This window comes from Zophobas morio, unplaced genomic scaffold (assembly GCF_036711695.1).
Source record: "Zophobas morio isolate AGI-343-1 ecotype UQ-CSIRO unplaced genomic scaffold, CSIRO_AGI_Zmor_V1 ptg000004l, whole genome shotgun sequence".
Lineage (NCBI taxonomy): Eukaryota > Metazoa > Arthropoda > Insecta > Coleoptera > Tenebrionidae > Zophobas > Zophobas morio.
In genome coordinates this window covers 9,374,098-9,399,385 of record NW_026972109.1, presented here as the reverse complement: position 1 = coordinate 9,399,385, position 25,288 = coordinate 9,374,098, and the positions used below count along the sequence as shown (strand labels likewise).

Below are 25,288 nucleotides of genomic sequence, written 5' to 3'. Positions count from 1 at the left end.
GATCTTTTCTTGTAGGCCCCCTTACAGTCGGTTTGCGTCTCGGCTAAATGTCATAACAAAGCACGCAAATAATACCTTTCGTGCCACTATCGATTAAAAATCAACGTCTCGCTAATTCCCATTTTGTCTGGCGAAGAAAACAGTGATTGAGTCGTGTGATTTAATTTGCGTGAAGAGGGTTTGTAAGCGAGATGCGTCGTGTCGATAAGTCAGCGCGCTACCTTGCCGACTGTCACGCACACCCTTCCAGCACGCGAATCTGACAGACGATTTTTCCAGCGGACCAAATGTAATTTAAACCTGTATTCGGACCAAGAAACCTCCTATCAGTATTGGAAAAGTATTTTTATACATTTATATAACCAAGAAGTGCATATTGTGTTGTGTTAGTACGTTATTGTTCGTTTATTGTCGCTAATTCTGTCTTGCTTGACGTCTCCTCGCCATCTTAACAAACCACTTGTTAACCACCGTGTTTATTATTAATTTAAGACTGTATGCCGTTTAACCACGCAACTACAGTGCTCTGAAGGCTTATTTACAACCTCCTTGTGTTTGTCTGCACACCCCAGCTCGACTAACCCCCGTTTTGCCGGCTTAGAATGATCGGGTAAGTAAACATTTTATTTGTAAACAATCGGGATTTTGCGGTGGTTTTTTCGCAAGATCGGCGATTTTACGATTTTGCGGCGGTGCATTTTCGCGAATTTCGCAAGGAAAGTGCCCGATTTGCACTTTTCATGCAAAATCGGCGACTGTCACGGCCAGTTGGACGCAAATCGGGCGGGTTTGTTGGCCGCAAGCCGGTATGAATTATCCGGTGACTCGATAATGCAAACAAGGGGGCTGCCGTTGCCCCCTGCGGCCCTTTGTCTTCCCCTCCCTTCGCTATTGTGTTGGCTCGGAAAGGGTGCACGGCATGTGTATTATTTATTTGTGTCGTTGGCTTTTGTGAAAGAAACCGAGATTGAGGAGGATGTGGGTCTATCAATCAATCAGGGCGGCGCGATGAAGGGCGAACACCTGCAGAATGGCCATTATCACTTCTCGGAAATTCGAATAATTAAAATCGAATTTGGTGTGGCGGCATGCGAAGATCGCGTGGAAAAACGATTTACTGTGTATTAAATGGAATTAAGAAAGTAGTAAATGAAGGCAGGGTGTGGGTAGGGGTTTTAATTAGATGGTTTTATTGACATTGGTTAAAAGGTAATTTGTGTCGAGCAGGCGATTTTCCTAGAACCCAACACAGGTCATCAGGTTATATTCAAATCGGATTATATACTTTTCGACTAGAAAATATTTCGCTGCCGATCTAGACTACAACTAGCTCATAGGTAATAATTAATTACATTAATAGTGAAATAGTATTGAATGAAGTGTAACAACTAAAAATTAATTAATTGATAATCGTTTCGTTACAATGTATAATTATTATTGTAGTTGAGTTTTGTTGAAACAAAATTAATCAAAACCACTTGCAAACTCAGCAATTAAGCGTAGTTGTGATGCAAACTATAATTAATAGTAATTTCAATAACCATAGGTGTAATGGTTTAAAATTGAGTTTAAAATTAAAAGTTATTTAATTGGTACTCAAGTGTATTTAACCCAAATTAATTATCCAATTTTAAATTATCAATTGAGTCATTTAATTACTATTGTTTAATTAGTTAATTATTTAACTTGAGATAACAATGAGTTAGATGCTACATTAAATAATAAATGTCCATCGTAGTGCAAATTACTGCCACCTTACCAACAAAAATAAAAAATTTAGGCCAAGTTTTACTACCACTGAGATACTAAAACGTCAGACTGTATAATATATTGTAATAAAACGTATATGCTGGTACCTTAATGGCAACCATACTTCTGATATTTTTATTTGTGTTACTTGAGTAAAGCCATTTTGCACCCCAATGAACATAAAGCATTTCAACTTATAGTATAAAATGCAGAATATAACGTACAGTTTTTCATGTTTGACTGTTACTTGCAAGCTGTATTGTATATTCATGGGAAATGAATGTCATTACATTATTGTTGTGTATTATAATCAGAATAAATAGGTACCTGTACGAATTATTACGTTTTATAAACAGTTGACTTTTTGTAAACATTTACATATATTAAAAGTACTATTATGTGTGTTTTTACTCTGTTTATTAGTGCCATTTTTTTTAAGTGTAATATATTTTTTCGAACTTCTGGGGCAATCTATTATTTTGGATCCACACTGTGATTTGTTACTCGATACCGAATGAACTAGTTATCTTTGTTTATTTTTTAAAGACATTGTTTAAGTATTTGCGTCGCTTAAAAAAACAATAGTGTTATAATGCAAATACATACTATTGTTAACAATATAATAGTGTTTAGCGCTAAAGTAACGACTAAAAGTTTGTAATTTATATGTTAGGTAAAGTAGGAAAATTCACGATTTTGTAAATTACCCACAGTTTTGCGGTTTTTTAAAATTATGACTTCGTTTTTAGTGTGATTTAATGACCATTAACTCTTAAACAAGTCATAATTGGAATCATGTAGTCAGTAGTGCACAGCTCAGCATTTGTGTGGTCGAAACATTGTCATAAAACTCGTATTGTGACACTGATTTTGACACTTTTTTAAGTGGCAAAATTTTGCTGTTATAATTTTCAAATTACCTATTCAAAAGAAATTATGAAATTTTATAGTAATTTTTTACTATAATTTTTTAGTGTATTTTTATTTCTGTGTTCTAAATTTTGTGTTTTTCCATATCAATGTCATTTCAGATTTATTTTGCTCTTGTAACAGTCGCTCATTATAATTAACACTTTATGTCAATTTTTATTTCAGACTATTTATTAAATTCTTCCACTTTTTTTGGAAACATTGCTCCATAATTTCAATCGCTTCGAAATATACAACGTTTTAATTTTCTGAGTCAGCTAAGGAATTACTGTATTAGTTTTCATCCAGCGAATGGCTGCTTTATGTTTTCTCGACGTTTCATGACCCGTATAGTACGAAAAAATAGGTCTCCCGTTTCCGTCTCTGTCGTCCATGTTGATTTTTATTGTACAAATAATTTCCGAAATTATTGAACCCATTGTGAAATTGTATGTTAAGAATATCGTGTAATGTACACCAAAATTCGTGTAATCATCCCCAGAACAATTTGATGATGTTCCTTCATGATTTTGAGTAGTTAAGTCTATGTAAATCTTATGAAAAAATATACACCTGTACTAGTCACTTATGAATCCGCCTTGATTTTTTTCAATTATTTTATGTATTATTTGTATATTTTTGTATTTGTAGAGTTCTTATAGACCTAATAATATTTTGCTAAATAAGCTTAGACCAATTTATTTACTTCAAACGTTCAAAATTTCACCTCGTCTTTGGTTCTGAAATATGTACTTAGGTATATGATGAATTTAACGGGGCAATGTGAAAATGAATATGAAATAATACACTCCTGTACTCATCATTTATGAATCCGCCTTGATTTTTTTTTTCAACTACTTTGTGTATTATTTCTATATTTACTTCCCGAGCGTATATTTGTATTTATATATTAGGAATATCATGTAGATGGTAAAACGCTAACCAAAATTTGTCTAATCATCCCCACCACTAATGCGATGACGTCACTTCAAAATTGTACATAGTAAATGGGTTTTAAACTGTATAAAATAAGTTAGTCCTATACATGAATTTGATGACTCCGTGTTGAGTTTTTACCCGAAACGTCCAGATTTTTGAAAAACAATTTTGATTCTGCAAAACCGAATTCTTTGAAATCTTGCAGATGTTTTAAAGTTATGATAATGTTACGAAATACACCCTGACGCCGCCCCGGTACGATGGCTATGGCCGTCGAGAACTCTCTGGTTTTACGCCGATGATGATTCATCCTCAATGTGATTTAGCGACAGAGCGCTAAAGAAACGCCTGGAAACGGAAGTCGCGAATGGGGGTTCCGGAGCAGTCTAGAAGCGGTGACGTAGGGTTTCGAGAAGGACCGTGTGCTGTTTTAATAGAGTCCACCTTTGGGGAACGGATTATTCAGCTAGTTGAGTCCGGACAAGCGATGCCGAAGTTATTTTGTACACAACCGGTGTAATAGTTATTCGTGTAAATTCTAGTAAGAAATAAATTGTTGAGTTTTACCCACGCCAATTTTAATCGCCCGTTCGACGTAACAGTAAGTATAATACAATTTTAATCAAAATATATTTACTTTTCTCTCTAAAAAATTGATGACGTCAGCTGAAAATTTTGCTATCTATACTTGTGGTTTATCATTCCATTAATATTTTTTTAATTTGCTTATACAGCTTGACTTAAAAAAAAACATGAATCAGTTAATTTATTTGATTGAATAAATCAAGAATTGCAAACTGAATACTTTGAAATCTTGCAGACGTTATAAAGTTATTGTAAGCATGGTGAATTGTTAATCAAAATACAGCGTCTTATTGAAAGGTACGTACAAAATAAAATCGGCAATTGGTCTCGAAATATGGGTGCTAAAAGTAAAAAAAAGTTCAGGTAAAAGTGTTCTCCTTTTAGAGCTGAAAATTATTAAAGTTTATGTCCAAATTCGTTGTACGCCTCTGATAAAAAGATCATCTTTCGTTTCTATAGCAACATTTAGTCTTGACAAAAGATTTATTGTTATAGTTGCTATGATTTAACTAAAATAAATTAATTTTACCTATTTATTTTTCACTAGCGTGTAAAAAGTTTCGATAAGGGTTAAGTTTCCTCTTGTAATTTTGATAACACAAAATAAGTTTTTCAGACTTCTTAGACTTCGCGAATAACTGTCAATTTTGTTTTACGTACCTTTCAATAACACCCTGTATATCTGTTTATTTCCTCAAAAAATTGATTACGTCATCTCAAACGTTTGCCGAATAAATCCTATCTAAAATGTGCAAAATATGATCAATCTATGCTTGTAATTTATCATTGCATTTATATTTTTTAAATATCCTTATACAGGGTGATTAAAAAAAAACTTGAATAAATCAAGAATTGCAAAACTAAATACTTTGAAATCTTGCAGATGTTTTAAAGTTAGTGTAAGCATGGTAAATTGTTAATCAAAATATATCTGTTTATTCCCCCCAAAAGATTGATGACAAAATGTGCAAAATATGATGAGTTTTTACTTGTGGTCAATGATGGATATTCATATTTTTTTATTTCCTTAAAAAAATTAATGAATGAGTCAATTTTTTTTATTGATTAAATCATAGACAATACTGATATTTTTCAATTTCCATTTTACACTAAATAAAATAAGTCAGTGAAATGAAGAAAGAAGGTGGCCGGGGCTACATTTAACCTTTTTCTAGTTTTATGAGCAAGCAGTAGTCCCGCCCACCCACCCCTTCTTCGTTCCAGTGACTACTCTTAATATTGTTCAGTCCTATTTTAGTAAGTTTTAGCCCGCCCGCCCACCCTTTTTTTTCTTAGAGGATGTGTCATTTACCAAAATCAATCGTATCTTAACAAGTACTAGCCCCGCCCACACACGTTGTTCTCATTGTAACGATTTTACCTCCCTTCAATTGAGATCAACCTTTTATTCGGAGTAGGCAAAATGAATCACTGATATATGTTCTTTTAACGTAGGCTGCTAAAAAAGCGTTAATCGTAATTCGTTCGTCTTACTACCTATTTGCTATAATATTTATTTCTTATTTCTGAAGAAAAAAAATAAGAGAAGGGGGGTGGGCGGGGCTAAGTTTAACTTTTCCTACAGAATCTTTTATAAGCAAGCAATAGCCTTGCTCACCTACCCTCTCTTCGTTCCAGTGATTACTCTTAATATTGTTCAGTCATTTACCAAAATCAATCTTATCTTAACAAGTATTAGCCCCTCCCACCCGCCCTCTATTTTTTTAGAAGGTATGTCATCTGCCACAATCAGTCTTATCTTACAAGTACTAGCCACTCCCACCCACACTTTTTATTTTATTTACTTTAAACGTCCAAAATTTCACATCGTTTCTAGTTCTGAAATGTGTACTTATGATGAATTGTGAAGGGCAAATTTTCAAAAGTTCGTAATTTTTAATAGTCTGAATGAATGTCGTACTTAAAAAATTCTAGAATGTCACACTTACAATAAATGATTTTTTTTTTATTTTAAGGATATACGGATATTTCAAGGAAAACATATTCAAATAACTTGGTAAATAGTTCGATACTTGTTTCTGAAGAGTTGACGGTATCTCTGATTCTGAAAATTTTATGTTTTGAAAGTTTTCAAACGTAAAATATTTTTAAAATTCTTGAAAACCTTGTCATTAAAAATATGTTATAAATAAACTTTCCGACCGTGCTAAGCATGCATTGTAATAGGGTTTATCGGGCGACCGGTTACTTTCTCGACGTTTCAGGGCCCCTAGAAAAAATAGGTCCCCAGTTTCGTTCTGTTTATCTCTCTGCCTGTTTGTGTCAAGTTTTATTAAATAGATATTCTTCGAAACTGATTGCTATCAAATTTAACATCCATGTTAGGAATATCGTGTAAATGGTGAAGTAAAATTTGTTTCTAGAGATCCAGATTTTTTGAGAAAAAATCAAAATTGTAAGTTTTTTTTTAAACTGTTAAATTAAATGCTCTGAAACGTTTTAAGATTGTTGTAAGTATGGTAAATCGACAATCAACATTTATCCGTTTATCCCCTCCCAAAAAATTGACGACGTTATCTCAAAATTTTGTCAAATAAATCCTGTCTAAAATGTCTAAAATATAATAATTCAAAATTCATCTAATTAATTGATAATCGAAGACATGCTTTCGGGACGTTAAGACGACTACACCCCTTTCGACCCCCTTGGAAACCCATCTTCAAGGTCGCCAATTGTAAGAACCGAGTCGTTCGATATTTTCAAGAAATTCGCAGTGATTTTTCTTTACAAGAAATTTCGATTTTTATAAATTCACAATAAACACCTTTCCAAAATTTTCAGACATACCGTTCTATAACATCTTGCCAAAGTTAGAATAATTTTGCTATATGCAAATGTAACTGTAAAAGTGAAATTAAAAAAAAAATTGAATAAGTCGATGCTATTCACTATGGAATTTTTTACAGTTTTGAAATCCCGACTGGTTTATTTTGTAACCAATTTAAGGGAATGCTGGGGTTCTTGATGTTTTTTGAAAGATTTATCTAAAACTTCTGTACCTTTTTCATATTTCTTCTTTTATAGTTTATGGTCTTTCAAGGCTTGGGGATTTTATCGGCAAGAATACTTTAAACGTTTTAAGGGAGTGTATTGACTGGCTTTGTGATTTGAAACCTCGGAAATCGAATCTTAATCGCGGATAATGTTTCAGAAAGTAGATAATTTGTAAAGTAAAGTCACCTTTTTCATGTTTCTTCTTTTATAGTTGATGGTATTTCAAGGCCTGGGGATTTTATCGGCAAGAATACTTTAAATATTTTAAGGGAGCGTATTGACTGGCTTTGTGATTTGAAACCTCGGAAATCGAATCTTAATCGCGGATAATGTTTCAGAAAGTAGATAATTTGTAAATTAAAGTCACCGTAATTAGTTTACGCTGGTTAATGGAATGCATTTTACTGGGTGATTAAACATGCTCCAGTATTTTGTCACCGTAAAATAGTATGATGGCGTTTTATTGTTGTTAAATACCGAGCGAAATAGTTTGGAATAGTTTAATGTACAGTGTTTAGTGCTTGATCTACGTTGGAAAAAAGAAGTTAGTTTTTGCGTTGTAGCGAAAAGGTGTCTTACAAAGCTCGTCGTAATGCCTAGAAGCAAAGTAGATAATTTATGACGATAAAATATCGTGGAAAAGTATAAAAATTCGTGCTTGTATCGTATCACTGATAAAATAAATCAAACTGCCATTACTGAAAATATTTAACTCAAAGTATTCTTTCACTCCCTTATCCCCTCCTTCGCGTTTCCATCCCGATATTCCTTCCATCTTTTTGACTTTCCCATCGAACTTTTTGTCGCTCGACTGGCTGTCTTTTGTCCATTTTTTTGCAATTCTTTGAACAAATCCCCGAGGTGAAGCGCCCCTGCCGCCCCCGCCGCACCCTCCCCCTGATTAAATTCCCCAAGTCCATAAACAAAAGCATAACCGAATAAAAAAAGCCGCCAAAAAACGTCCCGTTTCGAATGCAAATTGGCTAACGGCATTAGCGCAGTCCGCCGGACTTGAACGAATTAAAAATTCTTTCAGAATCGGCCGTGCGACGCATTAAATTTGTCGCTCGGCCGACAATTACGCCAGAAATGGCATTTTTCGACGAACAACTCAATTAGTGCTACCCCGGAGCCGTTCGAAGGATTGCGTCATAGGCAAATAGGTAGTGTAAATATTCCTCAACCGGGACGTGTAGCCGCCAAATAAGGGGGAGGCAATAAAAATTCAAATTTAAAAATTTACATTTTAAATGCTTTTTCATACACAGTGGTCGCCTGACGATGCGTAACTCAAAATCGACGCCGCTACTTTTTACGTAATCAATCTCTTTAGCGGCACACGGGAGGGGAGAGGCGCGATCAGGAAATTGTTTTGCTTTTTGGGGGATCAGCTTACGCATTCCGATAAGTGAAAGTGATGCCCATTGAGTGTTTTTTTTTTGTTCTTCATAGCACATTAAATATAATAACATGATCGTTTAGTTATCTTGACAACGGATGAAATATCTAATATCATCAAATTTGATACCAGAATGGGGTAGATAATGTGTGTTCAAAAACCATTTCTCTTTTGTGTGTTGAATTGTATTGATTAAAAATGTAAATGAAATTTAGGGATTTGTAGGTGTCTTAGTGGTTGAAATTTCTTGAAAACTAAAAAATCCGGACCGACGGCAGACAGACAGACGGACGGACGGAAACGATAGAAGTAGGCATAGAACCAGTTCAACTAGTGGAAAATAACCTTCCAGTGTTCTGAAATATGTTAAACGTGACCTTGGAACGTCCCTCACCCCCTATCCCAGGCAATGCGCCCCCGCCAGAAGGATACATGTCCTTTCGTTGATTCTCTTTGTGCGAGAAAATCGTAATTTATTTAAGATTTCGCCTTTGTTTGGCGATGTTTTAGATAGAAATCTTGCTCTCACCTTCGTATCAATATTTTAGTGGGGATTGGTCGACTTCAAAGGGATATTAGAATACGTATCGTTCGGTCTTTTCAGATCTTCGCAGCGTCTTTTGTGTGTCGCGAATGTACCTGATGCAAAAAGGACCGCACGGATGAGGATTCGATGCCTAAATCTCTATTTGTATCGGGTAGAAGACGACCTTTCACGTTACATCGATTTTTTCCGCCAAAAATACCAATTTGAAAAGAACACGACGGATGGCCGGAGGGATTTTTGCTTAATTAAATTTGCATTTTTAAAAAGGGATTACAGTGCTTTCGCTAAACGATAATTCGTTCGTGATTGCTGACCTCTAGTCTTTGTGCGGATTAACCCGAAGATTAAAGTAAATTACCCAATTTGTAGATAATCCGTACTAATGAATTACATTTTTTTGGTTGGTAGAAGTAGCACTGGCGAGGGGTTGTAGAAAATTGAATTAGAACGGAGGGAAGTTGCGAGGGAGACCAAACCTGCTGAGTAGAATTTATGATTCCAGGTATATATACCAATATAGGGCATTGTTATTTTACAAAATTTCAGCCACTGGAAGTTTTTCCGGTGGAGAATAAAGAAATATATTTTTATTAGAATAAAACACACTTTTCACACTGGAAATTAAGAGATCTTTGGGAAGCAGTCTATTAAAGCGCCATTCATCGTCTTACTCCCTCAATATATCGCAGCCTCTCGACCATAACGACGCAGAACGCAACCGCTTTTGATTAATGGCAATCAAATTAACCTAAATGTTGTAAGCGGCGCGGCTGAAAAATGGACACGATTAAATATAAAATTGTAATGGCGAGCGTCGATTTATTAAATGAATCCGTTGGACTTTTTGTTACAAATCAGCGGCAACACGAGAACCGCTCGTCTAGCGGCGTCCTGAAAACTTCAATTTTACGTCTCGTTATTTTTGGATTTAGTGTCGTTTATGCAAGGCTTTGGGGAGATTACCAGTGCAGCGTGCATTTACTCTTCCACTTTCTTCTAAAAATAGTTCTTATCGCGTTTGTTCTGGAATTAGCGCTCGAGGAGCTAAATTCGGACCAAATTCGGGCGCTTTAATTGACTTTGACTATAAATAAAGCTTAACCGTGGAGTGCGGTTGAAATGAATCAAGCGAGTAACACCTGAGCTGGATTTTCCTTGAAGCGGATGTGTACACATAAGAAGTTCAACGGCTTGCAAACACTGAGATCGTATTTTCGATTCGCGGAACACTGGACGCCGGAGAATGTTCCAGAGGAAAAAATCCGTTAAGGTTGTTTTGATCGTAGTCTTGGATATGATATTCTTCGATTCGAGATTTCCAGTGGAAACTAGTTGGGAATTTAAAATGAAAATGCGTGTTGCCAAGGAAATTCGAACATGAAGATGTTCACGGTCGTAGTAAAACTTTTATTGCATGAATAATAAAAAGAAAGTTGTACGGTACCAATTTTGGCAACCACGTTAACACAGTCATGGTCAGTGTTGTATAAATATTAGACATAGCCACGTCAGCATCATTTTCAGTGTTTTATAAATATAAAATGATGGTGATTTGATCATGGTAAACTGAAGATGTTTTGCGATCAACTGCTGATCATTGTGAAGAGAGTGATCTTCACGTAACGTTGTTTATCAAAAACACGTCCAAAATCTCGAAAATGTTCTTTTTCTTATTTCTCTTTTTTATTTCCCATTTTCCACTCATAATTCACATATTGCCACTTACCACTACTCCTTTTCTACCATTTCTCAGTTCTCATTTCCCATTTTTCCCATTTTTCATTTCTCACTTTTCTCATTTCTCACATTTTTCGTTTCTCACGTTTCTCAATTCCCCCGTTTCCCATTTTTTACTTTTTTCATTTCACGCGTTTCTCGCTTTTCATTATTCCCTCTACTCACGTTTCCTATTTCTCATGTTTCCCATATTTCACGTTTCCCATATTTCACGTTTCCCATTTCTCAGTTACCCTTTTTCACATTTCTCATTTGTTATTACTATTTCTTTTCAGTTCATATCGTTCCCTACGTTTATCATTTGTTACATTTTTTCATTTCCTATGTATATCATTTCATACGTTTATCATTTCTCACGTTTGTCATTTCTCACGGTTCTTATTGAAATGTTTAACGTTTCTCAAAATTCTCACTTTCCCATTTTTTACTTTTCCTGTATCCTACATTTCACATTTCTCATTGATCATGTTTTCTCATTTCCCATTTCTAATTTCTTAGTTCTCATATTTCTTATTTCTCACATTTCCAGTTTCTCACGTTTTTAATTTCTCACCTATTTTTTCAGTTTTTCGATTTTTCAATTCTTGATTTTTGAAGTTTACAGTTTTGTAATTTTCAATGTCTCGATTTTTTCTTTTTTTTTTTTAGATTTTCGGGTTCTCAATTATTCAATTTTTCATCTTTTCGATTGTTTTTTTTCTCGATTTTTCATTAGCTTAATTTATGGTTTTTCATTTTATCGGTTTCTAATTTTTCAGTTTCACAATGTGTTTTTTTCGATTTTTCAATTTCTCGCTCTTTCGGAAACGTGAGAAGTTTCCTATTCATCACAATTCTCATATTTCCCATTTTTCACATTTCTTGTTTCTCACATTTTCAATCTCACGTTTCCCACCTATTTTTTCAGTTTTTCAATATCTTAATTTTTAAATTTTTTAATTTTAATTTTTCAAATTTTGATTTTGGAATTCTCGATTTCGCAAGTTTATAGTTTTGTAATTATGGAGGTTTTGACTTTTTTGGTTTCTATAGGTTTTCGATTTTTGAAATTTTTGTTTTTTAGTTTTTAGATTTTTCATTTGCTCAATTTTTGGTTTTTCATTTTTTGACTTTTAATTTTTCAATTTAAAAATGATTTCGTTTTTACATTTTTTAATTTTTGAGTTTTCGATTTTTCAATTGTTGATTTTTTAATTTCTCAATTTTTTGGATTTTTATTTTTTGATTTTTCATTTTTCAATGTTTTGATTTCAAGTGTTTCGATTTCTATATATGTAGCTTATTTTTTCGAATTTTCAATTTTTCGATTTTACAATTTTTGATTTTTCCGTCGACCGATTTTCCAATTATTGATTTTTCTATAAACCGAGTTTTCACTTTTTCTATTTTTTTTTTTTGGTTTTTTTATTCCCCAGTTTTTAAATTTGTCGATTTTTCAATGACGATTTGTTTAATTTCTCGGTTTTTCGATTTTTCAATTCTAGAATTTTTCAAATTTTCGTTTTCTCCAGTTTTCAATTTGTATAATTTTTTGTTTTTTTGAATTCCTCGAGTTTGATTTTTTCTTTTTTCAAATTTTCGATTTGTCACGTTTTCCAATTCTCACATTTACAATTTCTCACGTTTCTCATTACTCCCGTTTCCCAGTACTCACGTTTCTAATTTCTCACCTATTTTTTGAGTTTTTTGATTTCTCAATTCTCGGTTTTTGAAGTTTACAGTTTTGTAACTTTCGATGTCACGATTTTTTTTTTAGTTTTTCGAATTTTCAATTATTCTATTATTCATCTTTTCGATTGTTTCCTTTTCTTTCGATTTTTCTTTAGTTCAATTTTTGGTTTTTCATTTTTTTAGTTTTTAATTTTTCAATTTCACAATGATGTGGTTTTTTCGATTTTTCAATTTCTCGCTCTTTCGGAAAGGTGAGAAATTTCCTATTCCTCACAATTCTCACATTTCCCATTTTTCAAATTCTTTCACATTTCACATTTTCAGTATCTCGCGTTTCTCACCTATTTTTTCTGTTTTTCGGCATTTCAATTTTTAAATGTTGTAATTTTAATTTTTCAAATTTTCAGTTTTGAATTCTCGATTCCTCAAGTTTACAGTTTTGTAATTATGCGTGTTTTGATTTTTTTGGATTTTTTAGTTTTTCCATTTTTGAAATTTTTGTTTTTTAGTTTTTAAATTCTTCATTTGCTCAAATTTTGGTTTTTCATTTTCTTGACTTTTAATTTTTCAATTTGAAAATGATTTCGTTTTTACATTTTTTAATTTTTGAGTTTTCAATTTGTAGATTTTTCAATTGTTGATTTTTTAATTTCTCAATTTTTTGGATTTTTATTTCTTGATTTTTCATTTTTCAATGTTTTGATTTCAAGTGTTTCGATTTCTATATATGTATGTAGCTTATTTTTTCGAATTTTCAATTTTTCGATTTTACAATTTTTGATTTTTCCATGGATCGATTTTACAATTATTAATTTTTCTATAAACCGAGTTTTAAATTTTTCTATTTTTTTCTTGTTTTATTACCCAGTTTTTAAATTTGTCGATTGATGAATGAATGATGAATTTTTCAATTTCAATTCTATGTATATTTTTTCAAATTTTCGTTTTTTCCAATTTTCAATTTCTCCAATTTTTCATTTTTTCAATTCCTCGTTTTTAACTTTTCATTGTTCAAATTTTCGATTTGTCACATTTCCCATTTCTCACATTTACAATTTCTCATGTTTCTCATGACTCACGTTTCCCATTACTCACGTTTCCCATTACTCGGGTGTATCACTTCTCATTTTTCCATTCCTGATATTTACCATTTTTCACAATGCCTATATGTATACCAAATTTCTCATTTCTCATTCATTTCATGTTTTTCATTTCTTATTCGTCACTTCTTCTGACTTCATTTCTCACATTTTTCATTTCACATTTATTCTCAAATGTCATTTCTCATATCTCATTTCTCATTCATTTCATGTTTTTCATTTCTTATTCGTCATTTCTCCTGACCTCTCATTTCTCACATTTTTCATTTCACATTTCTTCTCAACTGTCATTTTTCATATTTCATTTCTTCTGATTTTGCACTTTTTCTATACCTTCTTATTTATTTTATTTTTCATATTTCCCAATTCTCATATTGCTCATTTCTCATATCTCCCATTTTTCACACTTCTCATTTCTCATTCCTCACCTTCTATTCCTCATCTATTCTTATTTCGGACATTTCCCATCTCTTCCCAATTGTCACATATAGCATTTCAGATTTTTCATTTCTCAGGTTTCCCATTTCTCATGTTTTCCATTTTTCACAATTTTCATATTTGTCATTTTTCTCATTGCCCATTTCTTACATTTCCAGTTTCTCAATTTTTTTTCGATGTTCATTTTTTTAGTTTTTCGGACTTTCACTTTTTCGCCTTTTTGATTGTTTATTTTTTCGATTTTTCATTTGCTCAATTTTTGGTTTTTAATTTTTCAATTTGATAATGATGTCGTTTTTCCGATTTTTTTCAGTTTTTCCATTACTCGATTTTTCAATTTTTCGATTTTTTCAGATTTTCGGTGTCCCAGTTTTGAAATTTTTCTATTTAAATTTTTCAAATTTTGATTTTTCAAGTTTACAATTTTGTAATTACCGATGTTTTGATTTTTTTTAGTTTTTCGGTTTAAGGAATTTTTGTTTTTTTTTTAGTTTTTACATTTCTGGTGTCCACCCTTTCGATTTCTCACTTTATCGATTTTCCATTTGTTCAATTTTTGGTTTTAATTTTTTTTAATTTTTCAATTTCTCGATTTTTTATTTCTTGATTTTTCATTTTTCAATGTTTTGATTTCAAGTGTTTCGATTTTACAATTTTTGATTTTTCCTTCGACCGACTTTACAATTATATCATTGATTTCTCTATATAAATTGAGTTTTCATTTTTTTAATTTTTTTAGTTTTTTATTTTTCAGTTTTTAAATTTGTCGATTTTTCAATAATATTTTTTTTAATATCTCGATTTTTCGATTTTTCAGTTATAGAACTTTGCAAAATTTCGATTTCTTCAATTTTGGATTTCTCCAATTTTTCGTTTTTTCATTTCTTTGATTTTTAAGTTTTCATTTCTCAAATTTTCGATTTGTTATATTTTCAAGTTCTCACATTTACAATTTCTCATGTTTCTCATTACTCACGTTTCTCATTTCTCACTTCTCATTGTTCCACTCCTGATACATATTTACCATTTTACACCTTGCTCATATACCACATTCCTCCTATTCATTTTTTCTTATTTCTTCTCATTTTTCATATTTCTCATTTCACTTATTTCTTATTTCTCACAGTTTCCATTTCTCACGTTTTCTGTTCCCTGTTTCCCACATTTCTCACATCTTTCATTTTTTACAGTTCTCATTTCCCATTCTCCACTCCCCACATCCCATTTCTCACTTTCTATCCCTGATTTATTCTCATTTTTCACATTTTTCATTTCTCACGTTTCCCAATTTTCACAATTTTCACATTTCCCATTTCTCACATTTTCCATATTTACGTTTTTCATTTTTCATTTCACATTTTTTAGGTTGAGTATGTTTCCCATTGCTTAAATCTTTTCCTACTAGATTTTCCCGACCAACACGCCAGTTATTTCCTGTTCAAGTTACGTGCTATCCAATTTCAAGAAGATTTTCCGTTTCGACTCTTGATATACGTTTTTTTCGGCACGTGCTGTACATGTTTTTTTTTTCTATGACCGTTCGCCCGGTTGTAGATTCTCTGTTGGCACAGGCTCCGTCCGAATTCCGGCCATTGTCGTTTTTCCGGCCTTAATGGTCCATTCATGCTTGGACGTGCAATTAACATGAAATCCATAGTACGTAATCGAATATTCATGTTTGATATTAGCAGCAAAAATGGCAACTCGTTATCACGCTCCGGCTGATTGTTTCCGGTGCGGGAAATTGCCGAGTCCGGTTTCCACGAGCGGCGCCCATTTTCAGATAGTTTCCCGCCCTCCGACGGCGGCGTTTTATTTCAAAGTGCAAAGATTCCGATCGTCGAAGCGCATCGCATTCTTCCGGTCCTGTATTTCTGGCATTTGCGATCTCGTAAAAATCTCATCGCCGTGCATCCACTCGGAATATTTTTCCGGGATGATTAAGTGCCCGGAATAATGAACGTGCTTCTTAATTGGTGCAAATTGTTGAAAATATTTTTGTTGGTTTTTTCCGGCCCGGGGCGACAGAGACGACGATCCGTAATAATAAACACATCAGGCAGAGAAATTAATTTTTCCCAAAGTAGGGGAGGTAATTGTAACTCTTTTTGTGCGATTCCATTAACGTTTTACGTTATTAGCTGCTCTTTGTGAATTTTTAATTCTTTTGTGGAAAATGGCGTAAATGGATCATTAAAAAATTAAATGCTTTAAATGACGACAGGCCTGTAATTTCGGTGGTATTTATAGATGTATTTGGATTTGCGATTGATGTTCTGCACTAACACCCACTGCTACACATGTTTTCAAAACTGGTTTTAATTCAGGTTATTTCCGGGTTTACTGGATGATTAACGCTGATTCGAGTTTATGATGTTTAACTAGAAATTTATCAGCGGGTTTATTTATTGGAAAAATGAATTATTCATTCCGTTTTCACGAGAAAGAACTCGTTGTCCTATTTAGTATTGAAACGCGGCGAAAGTTTTATATCTTATAATGATTGGGTGTTGGTAATTTTTTACTTGTATTGTATTTAATTTATAAAGTGTGAAGCCGATAAATACTTCCGCAGCAGGAATGTAATACGAAGTAAAAAAATAAATGATAACGTCAATGAAGAAATAATGACTACTTCGAATTATAAAGAAAAAGCGACCAAAGAATCGCGTGAAACAAATCTAACTTTATAATTTCTCGGCTGACTTAATTGAGTGATGGGGAGTGGGGGTAGGGCTAGCATGTGCGCTTAACACACTATCCCCATTGTTAAATTTTAAATTTCAAAATTTCAAATTAATTGCTCTGTTACATTATGAAAACAAGCCCAAACGGCAACACTGTTCAGTAAATTACGTTCTTTTTATGATGCATTAAGCTTAGGGAATCAAGAGCCAAATTCACCAAATTTATGAAATAATTTAGCTCTCGCAAGCTGTACCTTTATTCAGATGTATTAGTTAAATCGGTTTTCTTTGAGACCTTCAATCGTCTTGTCCCCTTTCTATCGAAAATCGCGTTTCTTTGAAACGAAGGTTTTTCATAATGGTAAGTGCTTTCTTATACAACTGAATATTTTTAATAAACCAATTCAAAAAAGAATTCATGTTAGGCTAAATTGAAATAGATTTTGAATGTAGACGATTATACTGGGTGGTTCGGTTCGATTTTAAAATAATTAAAAAAATCCAAACACAAAAGTGACAGTTGGTAAACCACGTCAGAAGCTGGATCTCCCAATATACCCTTTATCGATTCTCCTCCTTTTGTGCCGGAGTAACAATTGCCTATATCAAAAAGCACGCCATCGCGATCAACCTCTAATTAGCGCACCATCGCTCCCATTCCACCAGCATATTGTGCCCGTTATGTAAACCTAATTAACGCAGTAAAATTTTCACGTGTGATGCGGGTTTCGGTCGGTTCGTTGTTTAATTTTAGCTCCATCGTAGCTCATACATTTTTCATCGTCGACTTGATGCTGGAAATGTACATTAATGCAAGTTGCAGAACAATTGTTGAAGAATGTATGTTGCATTCGTTGGTAACGACCCATTGTGTTGTTCATTGTGCCTCCGCGCGGAATAAGAATGAGCACCGTTGCAAAGAAGAAAAAAGCCAGGGTGATTATTTTACGATATGCACACAATGGCGGCTGATTAGGGATGTTTTGGTGCCCGGGGCCACCCGCAAGGAGCTTTCCAATCGCACTTGAATCGCTCCAATTCAATTATCGAGGAGTTTTAAAAATTTCAAAGAGGAAATGTCGACATTTTTTATTAATTGTTTCTCCTGGTACAGTTTCTTGTCGATTTTTGTTTGTTCTATAATGTAACGTGTGCGTATCTAAATTTTAGGGCCGTGGGAAGACTCACACGACATCGGGAGACGCCGTTAGAAGGTGATAACTCCTCCAAAGTCCTTGCATATACAAATATAACACCAGAAGCGGGTCTAGAAGATGCTCACATCCAAATCAAAATTTCCTTCGCACAATCAGTAATTCAAAGGAGTCGTAAAATCGTAGTTGGGGGCACATAGAAAATCATTTCTCAATCGTAGTTCGAAGATGAGATACGATTTATCTTCGAAACGTTGCATTAACGAAATAATCGAATGCTTCGTATTTGAAGAATTGGTTGTTTGAGTAGCAAGTACTATTCACATCTTGCATCATCTCAGTATTAGGCATAATTTCGACTACTTCTTGCTCAACATCTGCTATGTGCAGGTATGATGTGTTTTCCAGTAGTTTTTCCTTCTTGTCTTTCTTTGTTTTCGATGTGAGCATTTTAGTCCCTAGAAACCAGTTCGAGATGATTCAAAACATAGAATGAGGAATGCTGTGCATTTAATTATGTGTCCCTATCTTCAAATAAATCTGTATTTACTTTCCATTTTTCCTTGCCTCACATTAACTATTGTTCATTATTTTGTTTACTCATACTTAATCTACCATGGTTTCACGTTTTGTTTTACCAAATGTATTTGTTTTTTTTACAACTTTTACATATTCGTCTTAGTTGTCTATATTTAAATATGAAGCACTTGATTTTACCTCCAAATTTATAAATGTTTTGTTCTTTTTCCTCTATTTACAGTTTTATACTTAATTGTTATACATTTTTATGGTTAAATTGCTTCTAGTCAACAGGAGAAACAACTGAACAACTTTGATGCTTTACAGGAGTAGCAAATAGTGGAGCTTCTAGTCCATTTTGACCTCAATTGGCCTGACCTAGAAGTCCCACTACATTCTGTCAACCCATGCTGCCTAGAACCCTCATTGTAGCTAAAATTTGAAGATTTTCTTGACGTTGGGCGCAGGAAACGCTGGAAATCACAGTAGAAAGCGTCACAAAGTGGTCCAGAATCCACATGACGCTGGGTCGGTCAACATAATGTAGTGGGACTTCAAGCCAGGTCAACTGAGGTCAAAGTGGGCTAGAAGCGCCGCTACATAACGAGTCGTAGGAAATAAAAAAGTCCAACGTATCGTTTGTCCAAGTTATATTTCTACAACTAAAAAATATATAATAATGTATACAATGTATCATTGGGAAGAATATTTCCGTTTTGAGCACATTTTTATATTGTGTTTAGCTACCGTGGCTCCCATTTTTTGCGTGCGGCGACTGCGATTAACGATGGCCCGCTCCCCAGGGCAAGTATTTTTCAATCTTAATTGAATCCCCATGTTTCAGTTAATGAGGAGTTCTAATTTTTATGAGCCTTTTTAGGCAAATTGAAAGCGTTTTCCGAGCGAAGACTTAAATAGGTAATGCTGCCGGTCTGCCGGACTCGGCTTTGTGCTTACCATTGAAAATTTCATAATCGCGCGTCTACTAAATATCACATTTTAGGCTAAATGGGTTGTGCTAAGCGGTGAAATACGCTGTGCATGTCGGCGAGATATTAATAAAGTACCAAAATTTACATGTAACTTTGTTACGTACGTGAGGGACGTGTACATTGTCGCATTCATTGCGAGATACAAGGAGGTAAAAACGCTTTTAATTAAGTGTACAGTTTTTGGACTGTGTCTACCTGTGGATCTGTGCGGGATTTTCTGCTTGTTGCCATGGAAAAATGATTGTTTTAGTGCTAATTGGAAATGTTCGGTTCGTGTTACGTTTTTGTACGGTTTGTGATGTTGCCGCTGGTGTTCGCTCCATATCATAAATCCGTGCATTAATTAGATAATGGCAATGTTACCGAAGGATGTAGGCTAATTAGCTGTGGCAAGCTCGAAGACAAGGGTCTTAGGGAATCTGATGGGATGGATATCTCTATGGGGATGAACTAGTGGACCTTGCGCTAATTTTTATTTTTTGTGGATTGATGGCGAGAAAATTGGTGGATGCGCCGGGATTGATTCCGAAAAACAAAGATCCAATTTCGCTTGGAGAGTTTGTGATAATTTAGTGTTATTTGAAATATCTACTAAAATAATCTCAAAACAAACACAGACAGCCCCTGTTTGCTTTGGTATATCGTGGAGCTTATGTTATTACGGAGTTAATTTTTACAGCTGCTACCTATTTTTTAGTTTGACGTATTATGTTTTGCTTGTGATTAAGAGATAACATCAATTCCACTCGAGTTCACTAATCAACATACAAATCTCTTTAAATCCAACCATCTGTTTTCGCTCTTTTCGTCGTCTTTACATCATCTAATTAAATTAGAGTGTGACAGTGTTGGGCGCGATCTCTCTGATGAAGCTACATTCAAGGATTAAATTCGTTTAGAATTGGAATAAAAAAAAAAGTGAAAAGGCGACTATTCTCCTATACAATTCGGAGTCGTCATATTCATAACGAGTTTGAGTTGAATAGAGAGCTTTTGATCTTTGATAGGTACTTGGCTATTATTTTATAAAAGGTAATTTTAGACTCGGAACTTCTCCACTATACTAGTTTGATCCTGCAAAGTGGACTTTATAGAGATCAACATAGTAGAGGTTTAACGAAGCAACTTACCTGAACTAACTGCAGCTAAAGTTCATTTATTTTCATGTGCAGCTCGTTATTAATTATGTAGCGTATATTTTACGAGCGAATTTCCAATCGACTTGTATGAACTTTTTTCGTTCCGTAAAGTTGGCTTGTTTGATAATCCACCATTATTCGCTGAAATCGTGATTAGAATATTAATTCAAGCTGACCAGCCGTTTCCCATTAGATATTAAGCTTTTGTGTCCCATCTGGCTCCTCCTACCTCTACCTATGCTGCAAAACCTTTCCGTTTGTACAGCTCGCGCCCACTTAAATATTTACTTTCGCGAAGTTGGCACTACTTAAAATAATCCGTCGGAAGCAAAGCAAAATAATCGTCTTTTAATCCTTTGCGCATTTCTCCAGGTAGATTGTTAAATATGAAACATCTGAAAGTTGGGATTCGCTCTGCCGGTGTGCTCACGGGTTTAACAAGAAACTGCCGCGGTTATGTACCTGGCAAACTTTATTATTGTTTTTGCTGGTTTATTAATGCGATACAGTTTATGGACGGGCTATCAAGCAAGTTTTGATACGACTTGAGGGTGGGTTTTGTCGTCGGCAATTAAAAAATGGCGCTCGTAAAGTGCCAGAATGGTGGATGCGCCGGTTATCGCCACCATCATCATGGAGGTGGGATTATTGTTTTCCATTATTGATAAAATGGCGGAATTGGACGGTTCGTGTGGCAGATTACGCCGGTTACTGTTCAAATTAACATAATGGTCTTACTAAAATCGGATCGTTAGGGCGGACCTGCGGCATCTACCATTAATGCGAAATAATGCATCAAATGGATAATGGTGTATTTCCGTGAATTTTAACTGCAGGGTGTTCCATTTTGTTCTGCTTATGCGGGTTTTGATGGTTATGTGTGGGGAGGACTAGGTGCTTTGTGATGTTGGTGATGAATGGCGGAGGAGGAGGGGGATACACTGTGAGGGGTCCTCAACAAGTCACTAAACAAAATTAGAGATATCTATACGTTATTGATAAGAGTCGTAAGGCTTAGAGGTGTACGTTTCAAAATCACCCTGTATTCATGTACGTAATAAGTAAAATTAACACGTGAACTGGTGTCTGTACGTATTTTACTTATTAACGCTTTTGTAGAAAGAACTAACCATAAAATTCTTTTAAAAATGAACTTGCAAGCAGTTCAGTTTTATTAAATTATAGACCTTATAAGAACGAAGCTTTCCTTGGCGATTTCTCGCCTTTGTTTTCTTGTGGCTTGCTTACTTTTATAAAAGACGTCCACTTTATAAAGATATTTGACGCGATTTTCGCTCTAAACGAATGAATTAAATTTTAAAAATAAATGGTGGATGCGCCGGGATAGTGAAGCTAGTTTTTCAACACGATTTAATTACACAGTCAGCGAAAACTCGTCAGTGCCGTGAAAATAGGGTGTTTAGTGTCGCGTTTATTAACATTTTGCAGAAACCACTAATCCATAAAGTTCTTCTAAAAAATGAACTGGGAAGCACTTCAGTTTTATTAAATTGTAAACCTTATAAGAAGGAAGCTTCCTTTTGCGATTTCTCGTCTTTGTTTTCCTGTGGCGTGGTTCCTTTCTATAGAAGACGTCCAATTTATGAAGAGATTTGACGCGATTTTCGCTCTAAGTGAATTTAATTATTGAAAAATAAATGGTGGATGCGTCGGGATAGCAGTGACTGGCATCAACGACTAATTCCATAGTCAGCGAAAAATTATTGATGCCATGAAAATAGGAAGTATAACGCGCGAAAAGAGTATCCCGTTAAAAAAAGTAATAATAATAATTGACTTTTTGAGAAGTGAAATAGTTGAACAAGAAATTTCTGCCGGCGTTAAGTTCAGCATACAATGAAGTGTTAATGAGTGAGTTTTATTTGGTTATTTGTTGTAACAAGTGTCGAGACCACAATTACATGACGTAATATCTGTGCGCTAAATACCTCACATTAATTTGGTGCTGTGAATTTGTTAAAGCCTGATCGATAATAGTTTTTGTAATGTATAACAATATGTATTTAATATGAAATAGTTGGAAAATAAATTCTAATTAAATTACATCGTCTGTAAGTTTTCCTCCCCGGTCCCACTCCTTATAAATAAATCCCGGTGTTTGTGCCCCAGTTCTCCGCCACTGTAAATATTGTATAAAGTCTCCGCGAGTGCACGACTCTGCTTCGACGATTTGATTGTTATTTCTCTTCTATTCTGCACTTTCTTTGACACGTTTTCAGCATTGCACTACGAACCGCTTTTTTCTGAACACAGAATACACGGACCCAACAAGCGCACCAAAACTCTTTCCAAAACCACATGCAGCTAAGTAATCTCTTCCTGTATGTACATATAATTTAAACATTCTTTTAATTTTCTTTCTCTTTTCTTTCTAGGGGGTTGAATGTACTAAGACGTCTAAAGGTGAGTGTCTGCCCTCTTAGCACTGCATGCCGTAGCTTTCGCTCGTTCAGACCGTTGCGTCCGCGGCCTTAGCGCATTCCGGATTAATTACAATTACGCCGGTCCGGGCCTGGCTTGCGCCAGACATGTTGTAATAATGAGGGCGGCTTTGGCCGGCCGACGCGCGATTGTGGCCCTTGGGCGCCCCGACGCAAGAAACCGTCGGATTTTCCGCTCTTTAATTATTCAAAGCAGTAATAATGTTGGTATGAATAATAAGCCAGGCGTATATGGCCGTGAGGTTGGCAATACATAATAAATGCGGCGGGTGTTTAATTATTAGCAGGGAAACTGGCGAATTCCGTGCGCCGCAACGGTCTGACCTTTCTCTCTTCTTTTCCCTTTTCGCCCTTCTCGGAAAGCGCCAGCTTTTTCCACGTCGTCGTAAGCTCGCACCGACACAGACGTCTTTATTGTTGCGCCGGCCTTCTTTTGTTTTCGGGGTTTTGCTTTTTATTATTTCGCTTGATTAAATGCGGCATGGCCGACTTTCGGGCTTTATTGGGGAAGACGTTTTTTTATTTACACATGCACGGAGGGTCATAGAAGAGGAATTCAAAGGATGCTGAGAATGGGAAGGGCGATGGGTCAGGGTTAATGAGGGACGAAAGGGAACTGGTTGAAGAATTAAAATGGAACGAATAGTTCGTGTTTGTATGTACATTAAAGTAAGTAATCACTTTTTTCCACATGATTTTAAATTAGACGCCTTAAAGGTGTTCATAAAATTGCTAAATATTCTTTTCACAGTTTTTGAAACGACGCCGCCTGGTCACACCCTGACGCGCTACACAAAACTAAGCTGTTAATCGGTACCTGAAGGTCATTTACGTAGAAATATTTTCCTGATTAAAATATTTGTACAATAAATACAAGTAAATAGATTTATTACAATGTTATATTCCATCACTGTCTAGGTGTTCCAAAGATCTACAAGTTTTTCAGCTCTCGCTTTTTATTTCTCGTAAGCTAGGATGCTTTCGAGGCAAATTTCATATTTTGTCGACGTTTCGTGGTCCCTAGAATATGAAACAGTTGCTCTTCCGTTTCCGCCTGTTTGTTATATTTGTTGCCGACTTTATTAGGCAGATGATCTCTAAAACGGTAACTAAAATCGGCCTAATGATCCTAGTCAAAAATTTGATGACGTCATTTATTTTACAGCTTCACGAATTTTTCCGAAATTTTGAGTACCTATACATAACACTTTTATGATTAGTGTATAGTACGATGTATGTGTCGAAGTTCATATTTTTACCCTCAATCTATTATTTGAGAGCATGTACTAGATGCTACCTAAAAAACAATAAAATGTGGTCGAAGTAAATATATAAATTGAATCCATCGGGCGACTAGTCAGTTTCATCTTTTCTCGACGTTTCATGACCCGTAAAGTACGAAAATCTCCGAAACAACTCGACCAATTGTTTTCAAATTTTGTATTTGTATTAGAAATATCATGTAGATGGTTAAATGCCAACCAAAATTTGGCTAATCATCCCCACCAAAAGTTTGATGACGTCACCTCAAAGAAGTCTGTTGTAAAATGATTTAAATATTACTCAACAATATACTCCTATACCGAGTGTCTGGAAAATGGCGGATCAACTCTTCAGAACATTATGTACGGGAGTTTCGGGAGTTCCAAAAAAATTATAAAGAAATTCTTGATGTAGATTACGAAGAAAACGTAATTTTATAAAAGTAAAATTGGCAACACTGCACGCGTGAATACCTGCGGCTTACTTTCTGATTTCTTAGTAACGATAGTAACTGAAATCCACCTTTTTTTACTTCCCAGGCGTAAGCAAAGCAAGTATTGTAATCGAGTCCGTCGGTCGACTGTCTATTTTTACGTTTTTTTGATCTTTCATGACCTCAAGAAGACGAAGAAATGGTAAAACGCTAACCAAAATTTGTCTAATCATCCCCACCACTAATGCGATGACGTCACTTCAAAATTGTACATAGTAAATGGGTTTTAAATTGTATAAAATAACATAGTCCTACACATGTAGTTTACGACTCCGAATTGAGTTTTTACCCCAAACGTCCAGATTTTTGGGAAAAAAATCAAAATTAAAAAACAACATTTTGCAATTTAATTTTGAATCTGCTAATCCGAATGTTTTGAAATGTTGCAGATGTTTTAAGGCTATAAAGAGCATCATAATTTTTAGTCAAAATATATTTGGTTATCCCCTCCAAAAACTTGATGACGTCAGCTCAAAAGTTTTCCGAATAA

At 34.6% G+C, this 25,288-nt stretch overlaps 1 protein-coding gene and 1 long non-coding RNA gene across 6 annotated transcripts in view; both read left to right on the top strand.

Moving 5' to 3' along the window:
• The first annotated feature begins 243 nt into the window (after positions 1-243).
• LOC135140617 (polypyrimidine tract-binding protein 2) overlaps positions 244-25,288 on the top strand; it is a 231,331-nt gene continuing 206,286 nt past the window's right edge. For 2 of the 5 annotated variants that reach the window (XM_064071264.1, XM_064071259.1), the window contains exons 1-2: positions 245-610; positions 22,977-23,004. In XM_064071264.1, the coding sequence (XP_063927334.1) occupies positions 603-610; positions 22,977-23,004 (36 nt within the window). In that variant the 5' untranslated portion in view covers positions 245-602. Of the gene's footprint in view, positions 611-22,976; positions 23,005-25,288 lie in introns of all 5 variants that reach the window. The other 3 variants (XM_064071250.1, XM_064071271.1, XM_064071285.1) reach the window with 3 other exon arrangements.
• Positions 23,016-23,931, top strand: LOC135140678 (uncharacterized). Its single transcript, XR_010282284.1, has 2 exons — positions 23,016-23,711; positions 23,794-23,931. It is a non-coding gene; the product is annotated as an uncharacterized LOC135140678 (long non-coding RNA).